This window comes from Mastigoproctus giganteus, chromosome 6 (genome assembly GCF_048544385.1).
Source record: "Mastigoproctus giganteus isolate SK-2022 chromosome 6, ASM4854438v1, whole genome shotgun sequence".
Lineage (NCBI taxonomy): Eukaryota > Metazoa > Arthropoda > Arachnida > Uropygi > Thelyphonidae > Mastigoproctus > Mastigoproctus giganteus.
Genome location: NC_143580.1, coordinates 109,164,667 through 109,187,378, shown reverse-complemented (window position 1 = coordinate 109,187,378; position 22,712 = coordinate 109,164,667). Strand labels below are relative to the sequence as shown.

The following is a 22,712-nucleotide window of genomic DNA, read 5'->3' as shown; positions in this document are numbered from 1 at the left end:
TGAGTTAGGATTGAATTTGAAAGTGTCTGCAATTCTGCCCAGACTCGATAGGAGGGAGTATATGATGAGAGCCTTGTCAATCAATTCGGCTTGTAATCTTGTAATAACTTGTAATCTTGTAATAACCGTGGAGAGATTGTTTAAGGCTCGTGGGATAGAATTTTTAGTAGCATGGTCTGTGTTTGAAAATAGGAGAGACTGCTTCTACAGGGATGGAATGCACTTAAATAGAAAGGGAGCAAGAATATTTGCTGATGCTATCGAGGCAGAGTTAGGTAGGTCGGAGAACTGTTAGCTTGGGAGGATACACGGACTAATAGATTAACAGTAGCCACTGGCAGAGGTTAAAGTAATCCTTGCACTGCTTCTATTGAAATGCAATTGAGCAGTAGCCTGGAAAGCAAGGCAATGGGGATTTCCAGGACTGCTGGGAGTCATAGTGGAACAAGTAAATACATGGGCTGTGTTAGGGTAACTAACAGTAGAAACAGCTGCATGTATACTTGCATGTACACCAATGCTAGGAGTATAGTTAATAAATTTAATGAGCTTGAAGTGTTAGTCAAGACAATAAAGGTAGATATTGTTGGGATATCAGATACGTGGTGTCACACAGACATAAGCAATGCAGAATTGGAATTTGGGGAGTACAATCTGTACAGAAAGGATAGACAGGACAGGAAGAGAGGAGGGGTTATGCTGTTAATAAAGAAACACAAAATCTAAGGAAGTGTATCCAATTGATGTTGGTGGACAGTGCAATGTTGAGTCTGTTCGGTGACATAAGCACTGGGAAAGGAAAAATCAGAATAGGTGTGTGTTATAGGCCTAATGAATCTGATAGGTATAATGAGAAATTGTGCAGAGAAATAGAGTGGGCCATTAAATCAGAGTGTCTTATAATGGTGATTTTAATTTCCCAGAGATTGACTGCAATTTGTGGGTTGGTCACACACTAGCAAGGCTTTTGGGGATATATTAGATGATTGTTTTCTACAGCAGCATGTTCAGGAGGCAACTAGAGGGAGTAATACTCTTGATCTGATTATCAGTAGTGATTCTTCATGCATTATGAATCTGCAGATAAAGGAACCACTAGGTGGCAGTGATCAGTGTGCTGAAGTGGGATTTCCTAAAAGAAATAACTACCATCAGGGATAAAGGGAAGGGTTTTGCTTTCGTAAAGATGACTACGGTGGTCTCAGACAGTATTTAAATACTATACGGTGGGACCAACTGATGAATGTTAACAACAGCAAATTCAAAATGGAAAGCATTCAAAGAATTAATCTTGGAAGCCACTAGGCTTTTCATACCAACTAAGAAATACTGTTCACGATTTAGGCCTAAATGGATGTCTGATGAACTAATTAGACATGTGGCGGAGAAAAAACAGCAAAGAGTTCTTAATCTCTGTAAACTCTAGAAGAAAAGGGATGAATCAGATTGGACCACTTAACATAGATGGGTTGAATATTGATGATCATGCTCAGGTAGCTGATAAAATGAATGAGTATTTGCATCTACATTCACACATGAGGAGTTATTCATGGAGGGGAATCTCATAGGTGTATTAAACTCTGGCAGTAAGCTAGATAATCTTGTAATAACTGAGAGTAAAGTGGAAGAGAAATTGTTCAAGATAAACATAAGAAAGGCACCTTGGGTGGATGGAATCTATCCAGTTATATTAAAGGAGGCACAAAATAAGTAAGCAAACCCTTAGCCATAATTATGAGAGCTTCCTTGGAGTCAGGGGAGGTACCCATGGACTGGACATGTGCAAATGTTACCCCAATCCACAAAGGAGGATCAAGGGGAGACACATGTAATTTCAGAAGTTTAATTTCTGTTCCAGGGAAATTAAATGAGGCACTGGTTAAAGAAGGATCAGGTAGACAAGACTTCAGTTACAGCTCGGACACAGCATAGGTTTGTTAAGGGGAAGTCTTGTCTGACCAATTTGATTGGATACTATGATGTAGTCACAAAGAAACTGGATGCAAAGAATAATTTTGATATCATATATTTGGATCTTAGAAAGGCTTTTGATGCTGTTGCGCATGGAAGACTGCTGCACAAATTGGAGCAGTGTGGCATTGGAGGCAAATTGCTGCTATAGAAAAAGGGATGGTTGAGTGGGAGAAGAGAGAGTGATAATCAATGGACACTGCTCTTCTTGGACTAATGTTATTAGTGGAGTGCCCCACGGTTCAGCGTTGGGTCCATTGTTGTTTTCTATATTCATCAATGATATTGATGATGATATATAAGGCTTAATGTCCAAGTTTTCAGACGATGCAAAGGTCGGCAGTGTTATTAATGACAGTACGCTGCTGCAAAAGGATCTAGAAAAGTTGGGCAGATGGGCTGAGAGGTGGCTGCTGAATTTTAACATTGAGAAATGTAAAGTACTCCATATCGGAAGTAGTAACCCCAGAGTAACGTATCAACTATCTGGTACTACACTGACAGTGGTAGAGGGTGAAAAGGACCTATGTGTAATTGTGCAGGCAGATATGAAATTTTCTGATCAGTGCAGACGGTCTGCAAGAGTAGTTCATGGTGTCTTGTCACTGATATACAGAAAATTTTCTAGCAGGGATAAGGAGGTGATTATACCCTTATAATAAAAAAAAAATGAAAAAAATAAATTAATAAAAAAAATTAAAAATAAATGAAAAGGCAATGGTCAGGCCACACTTTGACCACTGTATATAGGTCTGGAGGCCTCATTTTAAGAAGGATGTAGAGCTATTGGAACGAGTACAGACAAGGGCAACAAGATTAGTGAATGGAACAAAGGGTTGCTCTTACGAAGAAAGGCTTACGTTTTGCAAATTATAGTGTCTGGAGACTAGGCACCGGCGAAGTGATCTGATTGGGGTGCATAAAGCCTTGTATGGTTTGAGCATGCTCAATGGTGATGTGATTCTTTCTCTTGCTCAGAATAATCGCCTGAGAGGGCATAAATTCAAATCGAAGAAAGACAGTTGTAGGATTGATGTGCGGAAGTTTGCCTTTAGTCAGCGGGTGTTTGATTGCTGGAACAAACTTCCATCTGTCGTTGTAGATGTTGATAGCTTAAACAGATTCGAACTAGACAAACATTTGGAGCGAGTGGATGGTGGAATGAGAAGGGTCTGTGTTTTTTTTTTTTTTTTTGGCTGATGCTATATAAGCTTGCTTTCTTGCATCATGTGCCCCTACTAATGCTAATCAGTGCCAACGTGTACAACAATGTCATCTTTTGTGCCCTTAAAATGTGACATTTCCTCTATAATGTCATCTACTTTTACCCCTGGCAGACATACCCTGGTCCTATTCCACCTATCCTTCTTGCCAAAAATGTTTCCCTAGAAATAGTTACCAGCAATAACTAGCTCCTGTGGGAGCGGTGCATTCTGCCTTAAATTGCCGCTGTGTAGTTTGGTGCACAAGAGTGAGCTCCGGCGTTGAGTTGGGCAGCTGAGAGCTTCATGCCCCCCCCACCCCATTTTAATTCCTTCGCGTGCATATACCCTACTCTTCAAACTCTCGTTGATACCCATCTGAACGCTGAATGGGCGCCTGGTCGTGCAAATTAAAGTGGAAAAGTAGCATTAATGTGATGTAGTAAAGATATCTCGGCGTTCAAAAGAGCATGACTGTGGGAGCTCGTGCACTTTTTTTTATTATTTATTAACACACAACTGTATATACATTCTCAAGATACATATTAATCAATTTATATACAAGATTTATATAGAGATTTTATATAAGTCAATAAAAGCATATACTCTTATATATGCTGTAGTCTTTCTGTACATTTGCTTGTGTGTGTCCTGATATGAAGGGTGGCTCCTAGACATATATATTTTTTTTTATTTATTAACACGCAACTGTATATACATTCTCATGATACATATTAATCAATTTATATATAAGATTTATATACAGACATAAAAAAAATCAAATTATTATATTAGGGTTACCCGTAAATGATTACATTAACCCGTATTAGTGTCTGTAAATTGCGTGTGTTCTCTGGTCGATTTGCCTGTTTTGCTGGACGAAAAAATCCCAGTTTTTGAGGGGAAAAACCTTGCTATCTACGCCTGAGACAGACTAACTCAGCCACGGAGTGAAAAGCCCACTAAAGTTCCTCGCGTCATCGACGGGATTCGAACCCGGGCCTTTTCCACCCGGTGTGGGGAGGACGGTGACGATATATACAGACATAAGCCCCTCTCCACCTATTACTCCTGTAAAAGCTCAGAACCTCTGCAAAACAGGCCTGAAAAAAAGAGTGTTAGGTCAGGCCATTTCGCCACCAGGGATCAACCATTCTCTGTGTGTGCTGTAATGTACAAATCCCGCACCTACCAGAAGTAGTGCAGTACTGGTAGGTGCCAGCAATCCCGCCCCCAAGCGAGAGGAGGCTTTATATTTTTTTGGCTGGCCTTTTGGAGGCCAGCCAAAAAAAATAAAATAAATAAATAATAATAATAAAAAAATTCCAACTAGGAACAATGTACACTTGTTGAAACAAAAGCAACATTATACAATTATTTATATGTAAATAGCAAATACATACATACACACACTTAGAATGACATAAACTTAACAATAACACTTATAAAACATTAACATTAACACTTAGATTAACATTATCTCCACTTAGAGTCCATCCACAAATGCAAGCCTGCATTTGGGTATCCAGGAGCGGAAGATCAACTCGCACTGTAAACCAGAAACATCCTAAAGATGACAGTACACGAAGCGTTCTGACGTCAAGTGTGCAGCACTTCCCTTAATTGGTATCCTGCAATAGATTTCTTAACTCCTGTCTTCTTTTAAAAACTTTGGCCGATAATTCCTAAAGCAAAGCAAAGATGTCCCACCTTTGAACCAAGAGAGGTAAATTATTCTCCGTGAGGTTTGGTGACCTATTTAGTAATTTCTGCCTGTCTGAAGTATACATTCCGCATTCAAGGATGACATGTCGCCAAGATTCAACCTTACCGCACGAACAGTAGGGGTCAGGTTCTAATCCTCTTTCAAATAGTTTGGCCCTTAAGCCATGTCCAGTGATTAAGTAACTCGCGGTCATGGTGGGAGCAAACCAAGAAGATACACTCCTGTCCATTGCAAAGCTTACGGCTGGAATGAACCCTCTTGTAATTGTTCCGTACTCACTCACATCCCAACATTGCTGCCAGCAATTCACAAGCTCACCCCAAATTCTACGTTTTTCCTCCTTTATGTTGTTATTTGGATTAGAGGTGATATTCAGTATTTGTAATGCCCTTCCCTTTAAATTATATACAGTACCTCGTAAAATAATGTGTAAATCCAAGGGGATGGTGCCTGTAATAACCTGTAGGGCATTTGTCGACACTGTTCTGGGAGCGGGTATAACTGTAAACAGCATTGTACGTTGCAGGGACAGAAGCTTGGCTTTAGTTGTAACCTTGGTAGCAGTCGCAAACCAATTACCAGCACCATAAACTACAATGGGAAGAAATATCGTCTTGTAGTATAATACCAGAGTTTTTTTGGATAAACCCCATTTCTTGCGGGAAATTCTAATAACTGCAGCTACGAACATTTTGATTTTTTCATTGATTTTAGTGACATGTACATGAAACCTGAGACGATTATCTAAAGTTAAATCCAAATACTTGGTGTTCTGTACATATAGAATTTGAGTACCATATAGGGTTACCTTTGGCGGCCTTCCATAATCGAAGTGGTGTTTAAACACCATGAAATTGGTCTTGGTGACAGAAATCTTTAGTTTATTCAAACCCGCCCATGCCACTAAATTATTCAAAACTGACTGAAATATTTTGTTCGAGAATTTGTCGTGATCCTCCCTGCACTGCCACCACCAAGTCATCTGCATATGGAACTTTGATGAACTCATCGCTATCCTTCGTGAGCCACTGGTCTAGCACTGCATTGCAAGAGAGGTCCCAAGACTGAACCCTGAGGGCATCCTCTTGAAACGGTAGTCGTGTATGATAAATGCTTTGTATATACTCTAATTTGTCGGTCCTTAAAGTAAGATCTAAGGACTTTGAACAGGTAGTCATCACACTTTGCCAGTTGCAGTGACCTGGAGCACTCTTCCACCAGAGGGAATCGAAAGCGCCCTCAAAGTCAATAAAAACAGCAAGAACATATTTGCTGCAAGGTTGAGATTGCGTCCTCAGTGGATCGTCCTTTTTTGAATCTAAACTGGCAATCAGAGAAGAGTTTATGTTCTGTAAATAATTTTAAAATCCTTGGGGCAATCATCCTTTCAAATCATTTGCCAAGATTGGCCAATAAAGAGATTGGCCAATCTTGAATGCTCGGGGGTTTGATTTTGGCTTTCCCGGTTTATGCAAGATTTTCAAGAGTGCAAGCTTCCATTCAAGAGGGAAAAGCCCTTCTAGCAAGCATTTATTAAATAAGTTTAATAAAGTCTCAGGGAAGAATTCATAAAATTTTTCAATCGCTTGATTCTCAATGAGGTCAATGCCAGGACATTTTTTTTTGGTTCAATTTAGCTACTGCAGCTCCTAGCTCAAGCATGTTAAAAATGTTGTCCCCTTATATTCCCGATTAATGCGTCTAATTTCCGCTTGGTCAGGGCTGTCCATATACAGCAAGTCTTCCGGAAAGAAGCCACTCACTATCCCTTTGGCTGTAGATTCCCAGTCCGAAGTTTCTTGATTCTCTCTAATTACCGTATTGTAAATTTCACCACACAAAAATTTATTTCCTGAAAGCTTATACCCCAAGGGTCAGCATTTCCTGTTTCCTTCACCAGACGTTGCCAACAATTTTGCGTGCTATCAGCAATTGCTTTATGGTACCTCTTCCTCAAGTCTCTGTAATCATTTTTCAAAGCCTGAGTGTCTGCGTCCGATAGATGCCTATTCCTTTGGTATGCTTTTCATGCTTGTTGAGTTTGTTGTCTCAATTCAGCTAGTGCTGAAGACCACCATGGGACAGAAGTTCTTCCTGTCTGTTTTCTTTTCGTTGTAGTAGGCCATCGCCTGATATAAATTATATTGAACCAGAAAAACATTTTATTTTGCTGTTAAGGCGTTAATGATTACTTTTTCATCTCCATTAAAAATTGTATTCAGATATTCACGAAACTTGGTTCAGTTCACCCTGTCCATCTGAAAACGCCTTAAATCCCTTATTGTTGTATCTACTTGTCTATCCTCCGGTAAAACCGTGAAGGTGATTGCTCGATGGTCACTATTAATTAGATACGGATTGACGTCCCAATCTTGCACTCTATCCACCAGATTAATGGAGGTTAAAGTAGCATCTATATTAGATTCACCATTTGTCGTCGAGAATGTATATGTTTTATTTGGTAAGTTATTTACACAGAGATTATGATTCAAGATCAGATCAACTAACTGCTCGCCTCGAGCATCAGAAAAGCCGCTGTTCCAAAGTGTAGACTTAGCGTTGAGATCAGCTGTAATTAGTAAGTTGTTATCTGAAAATCTGCTAAATACCCTGTCAAGTCTGTGTAAGGCTGGCTGAATATCTTCCGAGGGAGGAAAATACTAGGAAACCAGATAAAACGACTGGTCCCTGGAGGAAACCAGGATACAAACTGTGGTAGCAGAACATTCACTTGAGATAGTTGTTATTACTAGTTCTCTGTTAAAGATAATCATGGCGGCCTTGGGTCGATCGTCACTTGAGGCAATAATCCTTTACCGAAATTGGATATCCTATAACTTTATACGCTGAACCCCCTACCTGAGAAGAGTAATACGGTTCTTGCAAGCATACAAAATCAAACCCCAGATCATCAGCAGCTTTCCTAATCTCGTCCGCCGCGGCACGAGATCTCTGCCCATTAATTTGAAGAATTTTTATATCGCCGTATTGCAGGTTAACACTTGTTGAATCAATTACCGTTGTATTATTCATGTCTGGTTCTTCGGTCTGTCAATTCAACAGCTTTAAGATACTCAGGGCATTTATTATCCCTAACCGAGTGATTACAATCCCTAACTCTACGTTTACAATTAACGCACTGAGGTGGTTCCTCCTTGTGAATACAGTCAGCAAAAACATGGCCTCCCCCCCCCCGCAGTGGCCACAAGATACAGATTTATGGGAAAAGAACTGCGCACTGTGACCATATCCCAGACATCTTGAAACATTTACATACAAATGTAAACTTAAAAAATCTATGTGACGTAAAACCTAGATAAATTTTGTCACTCTGAATCACGTATTCCATAAGGCGTGGGCTGAAACCAATAACCCAATTGGTCATTCTGGTTCCGCTGCCAGAGTTAAATCTGAATGTAATCTCATTCTTAACTTCCTCCTGGCTAAAACCAAAGTCTTTTAAATTTTTATTAGAGTTAAATCCTCCAAAATATCCTCCTTTGAATAGTCCTTCGGGACAGCGTAGATCAAAACTGTAGGATTGGATAATCTGGGTTTTTCCATTGACAATCCTGCATTTTTGTAATGCAGAAGCACTTGAGATCTTCTTGGCATCATCAGGATTTGTTGTCTTTAACAACACACCTTTGTTTCTCAAAGACGTACACCCTTGATTTTCATGTCCTTGTGATCTTTTTTAATCACTTCAGTAACTGCCTTCCTGACATCCTGACTAGACGCCAGGGACGATTCTGCTGAGGGCCTAAGTATCAGTATGTTTTCGAAATCAGAGACCCCACTTCCGGAATCCACCCTATCTTCACCAGCAGTTGATCTGCTGGTGAAGATAGGGTGGATTCCGGAAGTGAAGATTCCACTGAAGAAGTTAGCAGTGGAATCTCTGTTATTTCAGGAGTCTGTCTATTTCGCTTTGAACTACCACGAACAGCTGCCGCAAAAGTCTTATGAGGATGTAGATCACGTTTAATCTGTATCATCTTGTCCAAAAGACCTGCTCTGATTTCCAATTCAGATGCTTTGGTCTTAAGTCGTTCATTATCAATTAAGATTGCGGTGGTAACTGCCTCTAGATCCTCCCATAGACTGTGAATGCGGTTAGAGGCAGACTTAGTTATCTTGCTAGAATCCTTTGATAAAAACTCTCCTAGAGCTTTCCTGATTTTGGCAACTGTCGCATATACAATTCAAGCATTCAAAGACCCACCCAGGTCCAATCCCTCTGTTAGAGAAAGATCTTCAGATGATTCTGTTGGAACCGAGTTACTTTCGACAATGCCCATCGGAGGCTCAGAAGCCAACGAAACAGAGGGACTCTCCTCCATCACAAGGTTTTTATCTCCTCGAGCTTGAGTAATTCTAGGAGTTTTGGGAGTTTTTTCTTCCCCATGCACCCCTTTTTTTTTGCTTAGATGAATCCGTAGACTCTGATACAGAAGAATGCTCAATGTTAATATCTTGTGTCGATGTCCTAACTTGGTCATGGTCCAAGTCAGTATCCATGTCAGATAAGTGTAGGTAAAAAAAAAAACACATTATTGTCTATCCTCTTGTTCTAAACTTGTCTTCTCAGTCCTAATAGGATACTCACTAGTACCCTAAAGACAGAGTTATGTCAATATGTCTTATGTTTAGTATGTATTTACACTTTTCCAGCTGGATGGAAAGTGGAAGGGAAGTTCTGAAATCTTCGAAAAGCAGTCTAGATCTCGGTTCCTAATAGCCTGAGGGCGCCAGAAAAATTCTTGAAATGAAGTATTTTCTTTAGATCCTCACCTACCAATAACGGGGTCCCTAGGACCAATAGATGAGGAGAAATATCAACTTTAAGATTGAAAAATGATAGCCCAAACAAGACCACAATGTTATCCAACAGAAAGCTTAAGTAAACTAATGAACGTATGGTATTAAGTAAATATACTGCGATGGCCCTAGTAAATGTTTTCCGTCTCCATGAATAACTTAAAAAAATGAAATATTTCAAGTCGCCATTATCATCCATACAAAGTCTAGGGGATAATGGTATCTCTATGGGAGATTTCAGTGATATATGTATAAGCACTATGCAATGCAATGTACGACTATGAAATCACTTACTCAGTTTGTAATATAATCTCATGCAAATAATTCCACAACCCCACGGTCCCAACAACCAAAAAATCACCTATGAACTCACCACAACTTTAACTTCTAGGAACACATATTTACACATAAGGGGGTTGTCAATGAATACATTAAATATTTAAAAAAGGCTGGAGCTCACTACACATGAGCCACATTGGACGACACAGCGACCTCTGGGAGCTCGTGCACTTAAATTACTTTACTTTACTTTATTAGGGTTACCCGTAAATGATTACATTAACCCGTATTCATGTCTGTAAATTGCGTGTGTTCTATGGTCGATTTGCCTGTTTTGCTGGACGAAAAAACCCCAGTTTCTGAGGGAAAAAACCTTGCTATCTACGCCTGAGACCGACTAACTCAGCCACGGAGTGAAAAAAGCCCACTAAAGTTCCTCCCGTCATCGACGGGATTCGAACCCGGGCCTTTTCCACCCGGTGTGGGGAGGACGGTGACGGTACCACTGTGCTACCCACGCAGACGGGAGCTCGTGCATTGGGTGCTTCCATATCGGAAAGAGAACGCCTCGTTGGTTGATCACGGCCCATTATGAATGGTATAAAACGGATCAAACCACCTCCCGCTCGCAGAACTGTAAAGGATTATGGAAGATTGATGTTTATGGTGACGAAGGATTATGTTGTATGGGCTCAATGGCAGGTGACTGTGTGATGGTTGATATTGCAGTACAGTATGGGGAATGCAAGAAAGTTATCCCAAATGACGATGCGCCGCACACAGACGTATGGGGTTCCACAGCAGACAACCTAAGAGACATTATCTCCTTACCGTTGATCATCGTCTACAGCGTTTGTCGTTTCCAGTCCCCCAGTGTCCAACACTCTGGTTGGACACTGGGTGACTGGAAACGAGTGTGCTGGTCGGATGAGTCCGATTATCTGGTGCAACACGCCGACGGATGCCTTCGGGTGTGGCGCAAACAACACGAATCCATGGACCCATTGCGCATCGTGCCTGCTATCCAGGGAAGTGGCAGTGGTTGCGTAATATGGGGCATGTTTTGTTGGAAAGAATTAGGAACTCTGGCGTGTATAGCCCAACGTTTCACTGGTAAGTCTACCGGCAGCTTTTAGGATACCACGTGCACCCTGCTATTGTATTTTTTTTTTTGGACAGAAACGGGATCTTCCAAGATGATAATGCGCTATGTCATCTGGACCCGCATTGGGCGTTTTGATTTTTATGGTGCAAAGGCGACTGAGGACATGATGCGCCAAATCCTGCCGCACTGAGAACGAGTGGTTCAAAGAACACAATGGACATAACACCCATTTTGAGTGGCCTCCAAATTCGCTTGACCTCAATCCAATTGAAAACCTGTGTAGTGTTTTGGAACGGCAAGTGAGGCATATGGGCAAGCAAGCCTCATCAATTCTGACACTTTACGGCCTTCCAGGCAGCATGCCTGCAGATCTCTACTGACGTCTTCAGACATCTAGTGAGTCGGTGCGAATAGCGGTTGTTATCTGCGCAAATAGTGGTCCAACATGATATTAGGTTGTTAGATCTAAATCAGTAATCACTGAGTGTATATAGAAGTGGCACTCTCTCCATCTTACTGGTGACAAGTTGATTCAATAACGGTTCTCGCCGCACCATGTTCAAATTCTGTCGAGGAGGCCAGAATTTTTATGGGCTCTTTTCGTAACGTAGCTGAGCTAGTCAATGAACTCGCTTTTAAGTACAGTGGACATGAACACTTTTCACCCGCACTGGTTGGAAAATGTCTGGATTCGAATCCTGTCAATGACACTAGGTACTTTTATGTTTTTTTTTTTTTTTTTTTTTCCACAACTTTGCTGAGACAGGCAAGGGTTTAATGGTTTTGAGGCAGAAAGCATGCAACTCTCGCGTCCGGTTAACCTGTAAATCGGCTATAGATTACACCGAACACACACACACACACGCGCACACACACACACACACGCGCACACACACACACACACGCGCACACACACACACACACGCGCACACACACACACACGCGCGCACACACACACACACACACACACACACACACACACACACACACACACACACACACATCAATGTTTTTTTTTTAATTATGTCTGTATTTTTATTAGTCTGCGCTGTAGCACAGTGGTATTGTCACCGCACTCCGGGTGGAAAAGGCCCGGGTTCGAATCCCATCGATGACGCGATGAACTTTAATGGGCTTTTTTCACTCCGTGGCTGAGCTAGTCGGTCTCATTCGTAGATACCAAGGTTTTTCCCCCAGAAACTGGGGTTTTTTCGTCCAGCAAAACAGGCAAATCGACCATAGAACACACGCAATTTACAGACATAATACATAAATGGGTATATATAAGAAATTATGGGTGGCCCTAATATAATAGTTTGAGTTTTTTGTACATTATTATTATTAACTTTGCCACTTTGTAGGACTTTGTTTTTTCTGTTACCGTAGTTCCCGATTATGACTAGCATCGAGCTTTTCAATTTTCTTGCCCTCGCGAGAACTCGTGGATAACGTCACTTTTCCTCATACTTACTGAAAAAGGACTTGGTTCGATTCCCATCACCAGCTGAAGTTGACAAATTGTTGCCGTCGAAATTTTTTTTTTTTTTTTTTTTTCAGTTTTCATTCTGTGGTCATGTTAATCGGATATAGCGAGACCCGGTAGGAATTTGAAGTTGTTTCCCTGGTGCTTAGCAGTCGTAATGAAGACTGTCCTTTCGTTATAATGTGTAAAAGACCCCGGTTGGAATACCACGAGAGAATTTCGGGCGACGGTTGCAGTTTCCCCAATTTCCATTTAGCACACAGATAAATTTAGTCACAATAAATTGGCACCAAAAAAAAAAAAAAAACATGTAATGTTAATTTAATGAAACAAACTTTTTTAATGCTTTGATTAATGTAATTTTGCTCTGACTGAAATGTTAATAAAATAAATTGACAAAACAATTCTCTTTATTTCTCGGTAAATCTCTAAATTCCTTTCGTCTATTATTGCGACCTCCAATATGCACTCAGTTTACTCTTCGAACCTGGTGCTTATGATTTTATAGCTAGTTCATCTATTTGTTTCTAATTTGCTTATGTATCTCATTTTCTTTTTTCTGATTTAAGAGAGAATTTATTATAATATTTCAGTCTTTTGGTACTTGTTAGAGATGTTTTTTTAGGGTTGAGTAGAGTATTTTCTTTAACAATGCGTGTATTTGTTCTTACTATCTCTCCTTTGTAATTTTTCACTTTGCTCTTCTGAAAATTTTTCGATGTCAGCTCTTCCAGTGTGAATTTTGTTTCAGAACCGTTGCTGTTTCTTGTGTTTGGCATTACATTTTTCGACCTCATTATGGGAATAAGTTATTTTTTGTATTGAGGTATTATCATTCGACTTTGGAATACGTGGACTGAGGTTCAACTATTCCAAGACTGAAAGCCTAGATCTTCTCCGTCATCTCCACCTCCTTTTTTTCAATCCCCCCTCCTCCCTCCTTCAATTTTTGTGGTGAAATCTCTTACGAAGAGGACTACTCCATAGTTTCTTCTAAATTTCAATATAAATTTTATTTGAATTTACTTGAAATTGGTTCGTAAATTCTTATTGATTAACTGAAATACTTGAACGATTAAAAAGTTAGCTATTTTATCAGTATATTTTTTTTTATCAGCGCTATTTGCATCCAAATTGGTTTTATTTAAAGGAGTATGCGGTAAGGTGCTAATTAATATTTCTTTCGCAGGCATTGAACCAGGGAGTTTAGTGATAACCAGCCATTCTGTAGACAACCAACTTCATCCTTATTTGAAGTCGGTAAGTGGTTCACATTATATGGTGTTTAAAATTTTCATAATTAATTTCAAATCATACAATGTAGTGCAAATTTCTTTACGAAATGTAGCTCTGAGGTAATAGACATAATAAACCTTAACCTTGCCAACTTTTCAATGGATTCTACATGCTTAAAGATGGATTGATTTACACAGAATTACCTAGTGCTGGTAATTCTGAATTTATAATTTTAATTTATAAATTTAAAACTTTATAAACTAGCTCTGTAGGGACTACGCCGAATGTTTTTCTGTCGGCGTAGAATATGGTTATGAAGGTTTTAGTTTACAGTTAACTGCTGAATAAGTACCGTGAGGGACAACTTGAAATCTCCTCCAAACTTCGACTTGTCTGTGATTCATATGAATCACAGTTACAGACAAGTCGATCACAAAACTCACATACCTCCTAAATTTACTGTTTGTTTGTTATTTGGTTTTTAGGAGCATTAGCAACTAAGGCCATATTGCTCCGGGGATATGCGCCGGTTATTCCCTGACCTTTTCGCATCCTCCGTATTTGGTGGTCACGGGCTCGAACCCTGGTCTAATCAAGAAGCGTGTGCTACGCACTGCTGCTCCTGCCCACCTGGCTACGGAGGCGCCCTTAAATTTACCTTATGTAAACAGAGGCCGGTCTCAGGATATTCTAAAAGGGGGGACTAAAGCAATTAAAAACGAGCGGGGACTGAAGTAGTTAAGGAGAGGGGACTAAATCAGTGTTCCTAGGAATCAATAAAGTGGCAGTAAAATCAATGTGGCAGTAAAAAAAATCCACATTATTGAGAATATAAGGGAGAAGCTACAGCCCCCACCTTAAGACCCTACCTTGGATTTTCCCTGGTTATAAAACTATACTAAATGCGCAATCATAAGCGAATTCAACATTAATAACACACATTTTGAACTATCTGTGATTACTGTCGATTTTTTAAAAACAATTATTACCAAATTATATCATCATCCACTATAAGGGGTTTAAAATGCCTACCTCAGGTATAGGCTTTTATTACCAAATTAATGATTTCAGTATATATAACATGAAAATATATGAAATCATACCCGCTGAACCTGGGACAGGTCAGTTTGGTACGCCTGTTTAGGAGAATAATGTCAAGTCAATTTACGTAATCATATTTCATTCTATGTACGTAACGTTTGCGTAAGACGGGTATAAGGCGAACTATTATTATTATTATTATTTATTTTTTTTTTTAAATAACTGATTCAAACAGAAAAGTTAACATAATTTTGTTTCCAGCTTGGTAAAATAGCTAAATTAATCGTTGTAATAACCACTCTTGTACCACGTAAGATAAATAATATAGTTTATTAAGCTTATACCCCAGACCATTGTACATTTAAGGTGACGTTTCAGGCAACTTACCGCTGCCTATCATGAGATTCATGCATTGGGTGTTAGTGTGAAAAAATATAAAGTACAATTTGGAAACATTAGCCGACTGATTAGGTGCGAGGGTACTTAAGTACACGTGCTTTGAGTGACCGGGGTTTAAGTCCGTGACTGCTAGTTTCGGTGCTGTGCCTTGTATTCTTTCGATCTTGTGAACTCTGACTGTGTGATCATCCCGTAGTATAAACAGAATATTTATTTAAATTTAAAATTTTTGTAATTAATAATGCATTTTAGGGATTTTGGGGAAACCAAGCTAAGGATTTTTTAGTTAAAATTACATCAGGGTTGTACGATAGATTGAGGTAAATACATACGGAATACACATTCATAACTGTTAACCCCTGGCCTTGTGGCGGTGAAGGGCAACATTGCATGTATCCATTTGTATCATTGTTGTAAAATTATTATTATTGCAATAAAGATTTCTAATAAAAATTAAATTGATACTTGTTGTCAGACTCCTGCTTGCTGATGCTACCAAAATCTGTTGTGCATAGTGTTTTGGTGCCACCGGTGGTTTCCCACAAGTGCGCCGCTGTTGCACGTGAGGTGTATAGAGAACTCTGTAAATATTAGAAGTGGATGTAGCGTGATGTTTTGTGAAAGAGTAGTGAAATGTGAAGTGTTTTGGGCCTAACGGCACCAGGAGTTACACCCCCATCTCCGTATTGTGTACTCTGTTTCTGTAACACAGAACTCTGTGAAGGCCAGAGATTTTACTGAAAAGTGTAAGTTTGTTGTTGTGTCGTGTAATGTCTTGTGTTGTTCCTCTGAACTTTTAGCCGTTGTATCCCTAGTGGGATCCCACGTTGTCTACACTTCCTCCGGAGGAGGCATGTCAGGCATAGAGGGATCGCAGGAGTTTATAGGCCCTAGCCACTGAAATCATAGTTTCCTAAGATTTCAGTGGCTAGGGTCTATATATATAAAAAAAAAATAATGATAATTAAGCTCTGGAAATTAGGTTAAGGCCAAATTGGAGTTTAAGTTAGGGTAGGTTTAAATTTAGACGCCAAGTTAAGTTTAATTTAGTTTAAGGGAAAGGGAGTAAAGGGTAAAGGTACTACGCAAGGGAACGCGATACAGATTGCCAGATGGCGCTGACAGCAGAGCTGCATGTTGTCAGGTGGGTGTGGGGAGAAACATATATACAGGGTGTCTCAAAAATATTGGTACAAACGTTTAGGGGAGGTAGGTAACTTCTAAAGGAATGTGAATCGCATAGGAACCCATACCGGGAACATCACGGGACAGTAGTAGCAGGGGCACAAGAAGCAGAAATGACACAAGACAGTAATTAGTGGCAAACATTTATTTGACATAATATTAACAATGCAGTACGAGATGGATGCATTTCATGATGTTACAACAGATGCTCGAAGGTTCCACCATGAGACGCGATGCATGCGTGACACCGACGCAGCATGGATTGGCGGACACGGTCGAACACACCAGGACTTTCTTTGACAGTAGCAGCAGCGCAGACGAGTCTCGCCATGAGATCCATTTCCGTCTCCACAGGCGATTCATACACGATAGATTTGAGGGCCCCCGCCCCACAGAAAGAAATCAAGGCTCGATAAATCAGGTGAGCTTGGGGTCCAGGCAACGGGCCCACTACGGCCAATCCATCGACGCCCAAAACGCCTGTTCAAATGGTCACGAACACACCTTCCATAATGGGCAGACGCACCGTCATGTTGAAACCAAATGTTGCGTCTCACATTTGCTGGAACATCGTCAAGTAACCCTGGTAGAACTTGTTCAAGAAAGATCCGATATTTAGCGGAGTTCATGCGGGATGGTAACAGGTATATGGGCCGACTAAGCAGTCACCGACCATACCTGCCCAAACATTTATTGCGAAGCGATGTTGTGCTGCATGAGGGCGCACACCGTGTGGGTTGTCGTGAGCCCACACATGAGCATTGTGCTGATTGAATAAGGCTTCTCCAGTGAAATAAGCCTCATCCGTGAACATAGGCTGGAAAATTCGAGTCTTGAACACTTTCTTGGAGAAACCACTGCGCAAAATCCACACGTGCAGGATGATCTTGGGCGAGCAGTAACTGAACCCTTTTGGGATGAAAGGGGTGTAAGGAAACGTCGTGCCAGACACGCTGTAGACTGCAACGAGACACTCCTAAGGCAGAGGCAACGGCACGTGTGCTGGTAGTAGGATTATTCTGGACGGCATTCAACACACTTTCTTCCATGGCGGGAGTTCGCGTCGAACGTGGTTTGCTCGCACTGCTTCTATTACCTCTAAATGACCCATAATCGCACAACTTACACGCGCAAACGAACGGTGGTCCGGTACATGTCTGTTTGGGAAGCGTTCTCTATAAATTCGTTGAGCGGCTCGTCCAATGCCCTCTGCTAATCCATACACAAGGTACATGTCTGCCAGCTCACAGTTCGTATATCGATGCATGCTCTACGTGCGGCGACTACTGCTTGAATGAGTAAACTAGAAATTTTCCCTCTCGCGAACTGATGAACAGCGCAGTCTACTGACTTACGGTGACGTTTCCGGTTATGGGTTCCTATGCGATTCACATTCCTTTAGATGTTACCTACCTCCCCATAAACGTTTGTACCAATATTTTTGAGACACCCTGTAGATATACACGGCTGTAGTGGAGGGTATACGCCGTATACCCCTGGATTTTTTTAGGTGAATAGCGTATACCTTCTGGTATGAAAGACTTCAGAAAAGAAATATTAATAAATATTTACTGAAAATTAAAAAATAAATTTATTAGAATTTGATTCTTTGGCAATACTTATAGTTTCATTATTATTTTTTTAATATATATGCCGTATAAGTAACTATAGTGTATGTATATATATATTTACACACGGATGTTGAAAGAAAGTGCATCACCTAGGAATTTCACATTTCTGTTTTTCTCGATGCTATGTTACCTTAATGACCAACATCACAAATAGAAATATAAACAAAAGATATTTATTAATATAAATTAATATTAATATATTTATTAAGATAAAGTTAAGTAATATTTGACTGGTGCTCTCAAAATATTCTAAAATATGCATTTGCAACCTTTATACAACAGTTTTGGAAAACAACAATTATGGCTGAAATGTTATCAGAAGCCCTCAATTTGCTTCAGTTTATCATTTTAAATGGAAAACAAAATGAAAAGTTCACCTGGTGAAACTAATATTTAGTCGAACCGCCTCTGGCCCTGATGACAGCAGCACACCGTCGAGGCATTGACAATTCATGAAGGGTCTTTGGTTTCTTTCTGGCAACTTCAGGTTCCACACGATGCCAAAATTCTCAATGGGATTCAGGTCCGAGCTGTTTCCTGGCCAGCTAACAGTTATAATGGACCATTCTTCCAACCATTTTTTCACCTGTAACAAATGTAAACACATTACTGTCGAACCTCTAATGCAGAAATGAAGCTAAACTAACTACAGAAGTGCCTACTTACACTTTTCGCCCGATTACAACGAGCAGAGTCGTTCTGAAAGATGCAGTTATTTGGCAGGTTGAAACGGTCTCTGATGGTTGGCAGCAATTTGCCTTCCAATATAGCCAGCTATCCATTGGCATTTACGGAACCTTTTATAGACTGCAGGTGAAACGGAATGCACCCCCATATCATTTGGCTGGTAGGGAATTTCACTGTAGATACCATACAGTCTGGATGGTATTCTTCACCACGTCTACAGCGAATCGTTTGTCTCTCATCAGAGCCATGCAGGTTGAATTTCTTCTCATCCGAGAAAATAACTGACTTCCACTGCTCGGGGGTCCATTTGACATGCTCTTTTCCCCAAATTAATCGGGCCTTTTGTATATTTTGTGTGAGGAGGGGCTTCTTAGGACGACGGGTTACAAGTCCATTTTTGAAGACGCATCTTCTGACTGTTACTGCACTTGCAAACACTCCTATATGTTGTTCCCATTCTCTTTTCAGCTCAGACGAAGAAGCTTTACGGTTTTTAAGGCATAAGCGCTTCAAAACGCGGTTCTGTTTTGGCGTAGAGCTCGTTTGTGGCATTTGGTTTCTTTTTTCCTATCAGCAGAACCAGTATTCTTGAGTTTAGAAAGAAATCTGCTCACTGTCGACTGACAGAGGGACACTTTATAAGCAATATGACGGGAAGAACATCCTTCCTCACGTAAAGCAATAATAGCACTCTTTCTTCGTGGCGTAAACTGCACGTAACTCGCCATCCAAGGCACAAGAAGAATCACTGCAACTCTTGTAGAGCGTGCTTGTAACTGATATAATTATAATTCAGCTTGTAATAGCTGAAAGTAACAGCTTATGCAATATTACGTCATCACCTACGCGTGTCAACCTTATCTGATGCCAGTAGCATGGTAAACCAGTAGATTTTTTCTTATTTATTTTTTTACTTTTACTTTTTATCCCCCTATTTAATATATATATATATATATATATATATATATATATATATAGAATATCAATAGAAAAAGTAAATCAATCCAATAATAAGAATACCATCAAGGACTTGCTAACATTTTGAATGTTAGCAAGCAGCCTGAAAACTCTGTCCTCATCTTATACTTTCAAAATAAAATGATGGATGATTTAGATATACATAAAACTATTAATTTACGTAATGACTTGCTGCCTATTAATAACTTACATATTAATATCAGATTTAGATATTCTAAACCATTTGGTCTTTAAGCGTGTAACTATAAAACAATAGCTACAAACCTTCACAATATTAACATCGGACAGGATACATGTGTTTGTCACAAACCTTCATTTCATAGATACGTGGATCCTAACCATAATCACATTATAACCGGCAATTTAGATATAATCCCATATCCCGAACTTAGAGATATTTTATCACTGGGTTTTAAATTTCGACCTAATCCACCTATTAATAAATCTAATTTTAAAAAATTGTTATATCTAGATTTACTAAAATACTGCATAAGATCAGCATACAAACATAATATACCGGTTGAAGCTTATCACATGTGGTTATTTACAATGCTTAATATCATATCTAATAAATATAATCAATTGAAATTCGTACAGGATAATCTATATAATACCAAATTAATAAATAGGCAGCTCAAAGATATACATGAACATTTTATAATAACTCCCGTTGACAAAGCTGCTTGCAATTATGCAATCATATGTAAATCATATTATATAGATATTATAAAAAATGAACTACAGTCTAGCCGTACATATAAACAGATAACATCTTCTTCTAATATAATAATCAAAAAATTAATTGCATTGCATAAAAAATTAAAGTTAAAGTATAATAACCTAAAATATCCATTTATATATTGCATACCCAAATTTCACAAAACACCAATTGCTTTTAGATTCATAACATCATGTAGAGATAGTTATGCGAAATTTCCCGGAAAAACGTTAGAAAAGTTACTTAAAAGTATATTAAATAACTTAAATAAAACTATTATAATAAATAATAACTTACCTATTATAAATGCTCTAAAAAATAATAATATTCATCAAATACAAACTTTTGATTTTAACAGTCTATTTACGAGCATTAACCTTAATAACTTAGAAGTCGTCCTCCAGAAACTATATTTAGAAAATAAAAATGCTATAAAGGTTGATTTAACCTATTGGAATTCTCTAATAAAATTATGCATCTTTAATAACTATGTATATGACGGAACATCGTTATATTTGCAAGTCACTGGCACCCCTATGGGAAGTCCAGCATCAAGCATAATCGCAAACCTTTATCTGTATTATACAGAAAGAGAATTTCAAGATAACCTACTTATATACAGATACGTAGATGATATATGTGTTTTTAATTGTCCACATTTTGTCCAGGATTACAGTGGATTATATCCAGGGGAGCTTGTGTTGGAAAAAACTAATAGTTCCGATACTATAGCAAATTACTTGGATCTTCATATAGAAATATTACATAATAATAAAATAGACGTAAACGTATATAATAAAAGAGATGCATTTAATTTTAACGTAGTCAGCCTTACAAACTGGAAATCAAATGTATCAAAATCAGTGCATGCTAATATAATTTTATCGCAATGTTTAAGGATTGCTTATATCTGCAATAGTAATAAAAATTGTTCAGCGGGCTTAACAGCGTTGTACGGCAGGTTGATCAATAATAATTTCCCTATCGCTTACCTGAAATATCACTTCAGGAAAGCAATTAGCATAATTAATTTCAAAAATTTGTTTTCTGAACCTATCGTTTCAATATAATTTTCAATAAAATCGTTATATTTAGTGCCATGTATATATGTAAATAGGATACACTTTGCATTCTTGGTGTCTTACGGCGTAGAAAACTTGTACCCACCGGCTTGCAAATTACAGTGTATCATTTTTTTTTTTTTTTTTTTTTTTTTTTTAATACATATAGTTAAATTCTTTTAATTTACTTAAATTCACGCTGAGATAACATGCAAATTCAGCTCAGGGTCCTACTATAGGAACGGGTTTGCGATCCCGGGCATACCCGAGCCACAACTTATATCTTGTAATGCCTTTAAGCTGTCCTACACTCTTTATTTTTATTTCTCCGAAATTATTAGGGCAATCCGAGGACGTAGGAGAAACTATTTCTTATCTATACCACTATTTTTCGCCTTTGTGGAGTTCAGGTTCTATTTTTCCTACTCCTTTAGTTTTTCTTCTTACTATCTGCATGTTTCGCTTTGCGTTAATTTAATTTAATTATTTATTTTTACCGTATCCATCACATAGGGGGCACCACATATTATTTTGACGACTATTACATTATGTCCTAGATACGGTCAAATGTAGTATGTATTATATATTTAATCTTGTTTTAATCCTTAAATTACGTTCTCTGTCGGGTCAACGATGATTAATATATGCTTACATTTATATTTTACTTATATTTCTTACCTTTGATTCTAATATTTCAAAATTTTTCTTAATTAATTATCTTCATTCGATTTATTTATATTCGATTTATGTTCGGCCTATACTGGTTTATATTTGGTTTAGATTTAAATTACTTAGCATATATTGATCATCACAGAAACAGAGAACTTCTTGTCGTTTTTTGCCTTCATTCTGGGTGGTTGGCCCCAGTTGAAGTCATCTAGATTGTCGGTAAAAAGCGATAATAATAATAATAATTTTTTTTTTTTTTTTTTTTTTTTTTTTGCGTTTTCTTAAGTCCTTGATGGTATTCTTATTATTGGATTGATTTACTTTTTCTATTGATATTCTGTAGACATTGTGGGTGTATTGCATGATTGCTTGCAACTGCATTAACCCATAAATATTAGTTATTGTCTTTTAACTTTCTTGCTTTGCTTTATTTCTTGCTTTCCTTTTATCACTAATATAACTATTAATATATATATATATATATATATATATATATATATATATGAAATACGGGGATAAA

General features: G+C 38.7%; 1 protein-coding gene across 1 annotated transcript in view; it reads left to right on the top strand.

Annotated features, from left to right (window-relative positions):
- The window catches only part of LOC150084503 (uridine phosphorylase 2-like), a 110,503-nt gene that overhangs the window by 61,826 nt on the left and 25,965 nt on the right, over positions 1 to 22,712 (top strand). Inside the window, exon 6 of the mRNA XM_090376267.1 lies at positions 13,777 to 13,847. Coding sequence (XP_090232393.1) covers positions 13,777 to 13,847 — 71 coding nt within the window. The remainder of the gene's footprint in view (positions 1 to 13,776; positions 13,848 to 22,712) is intronic.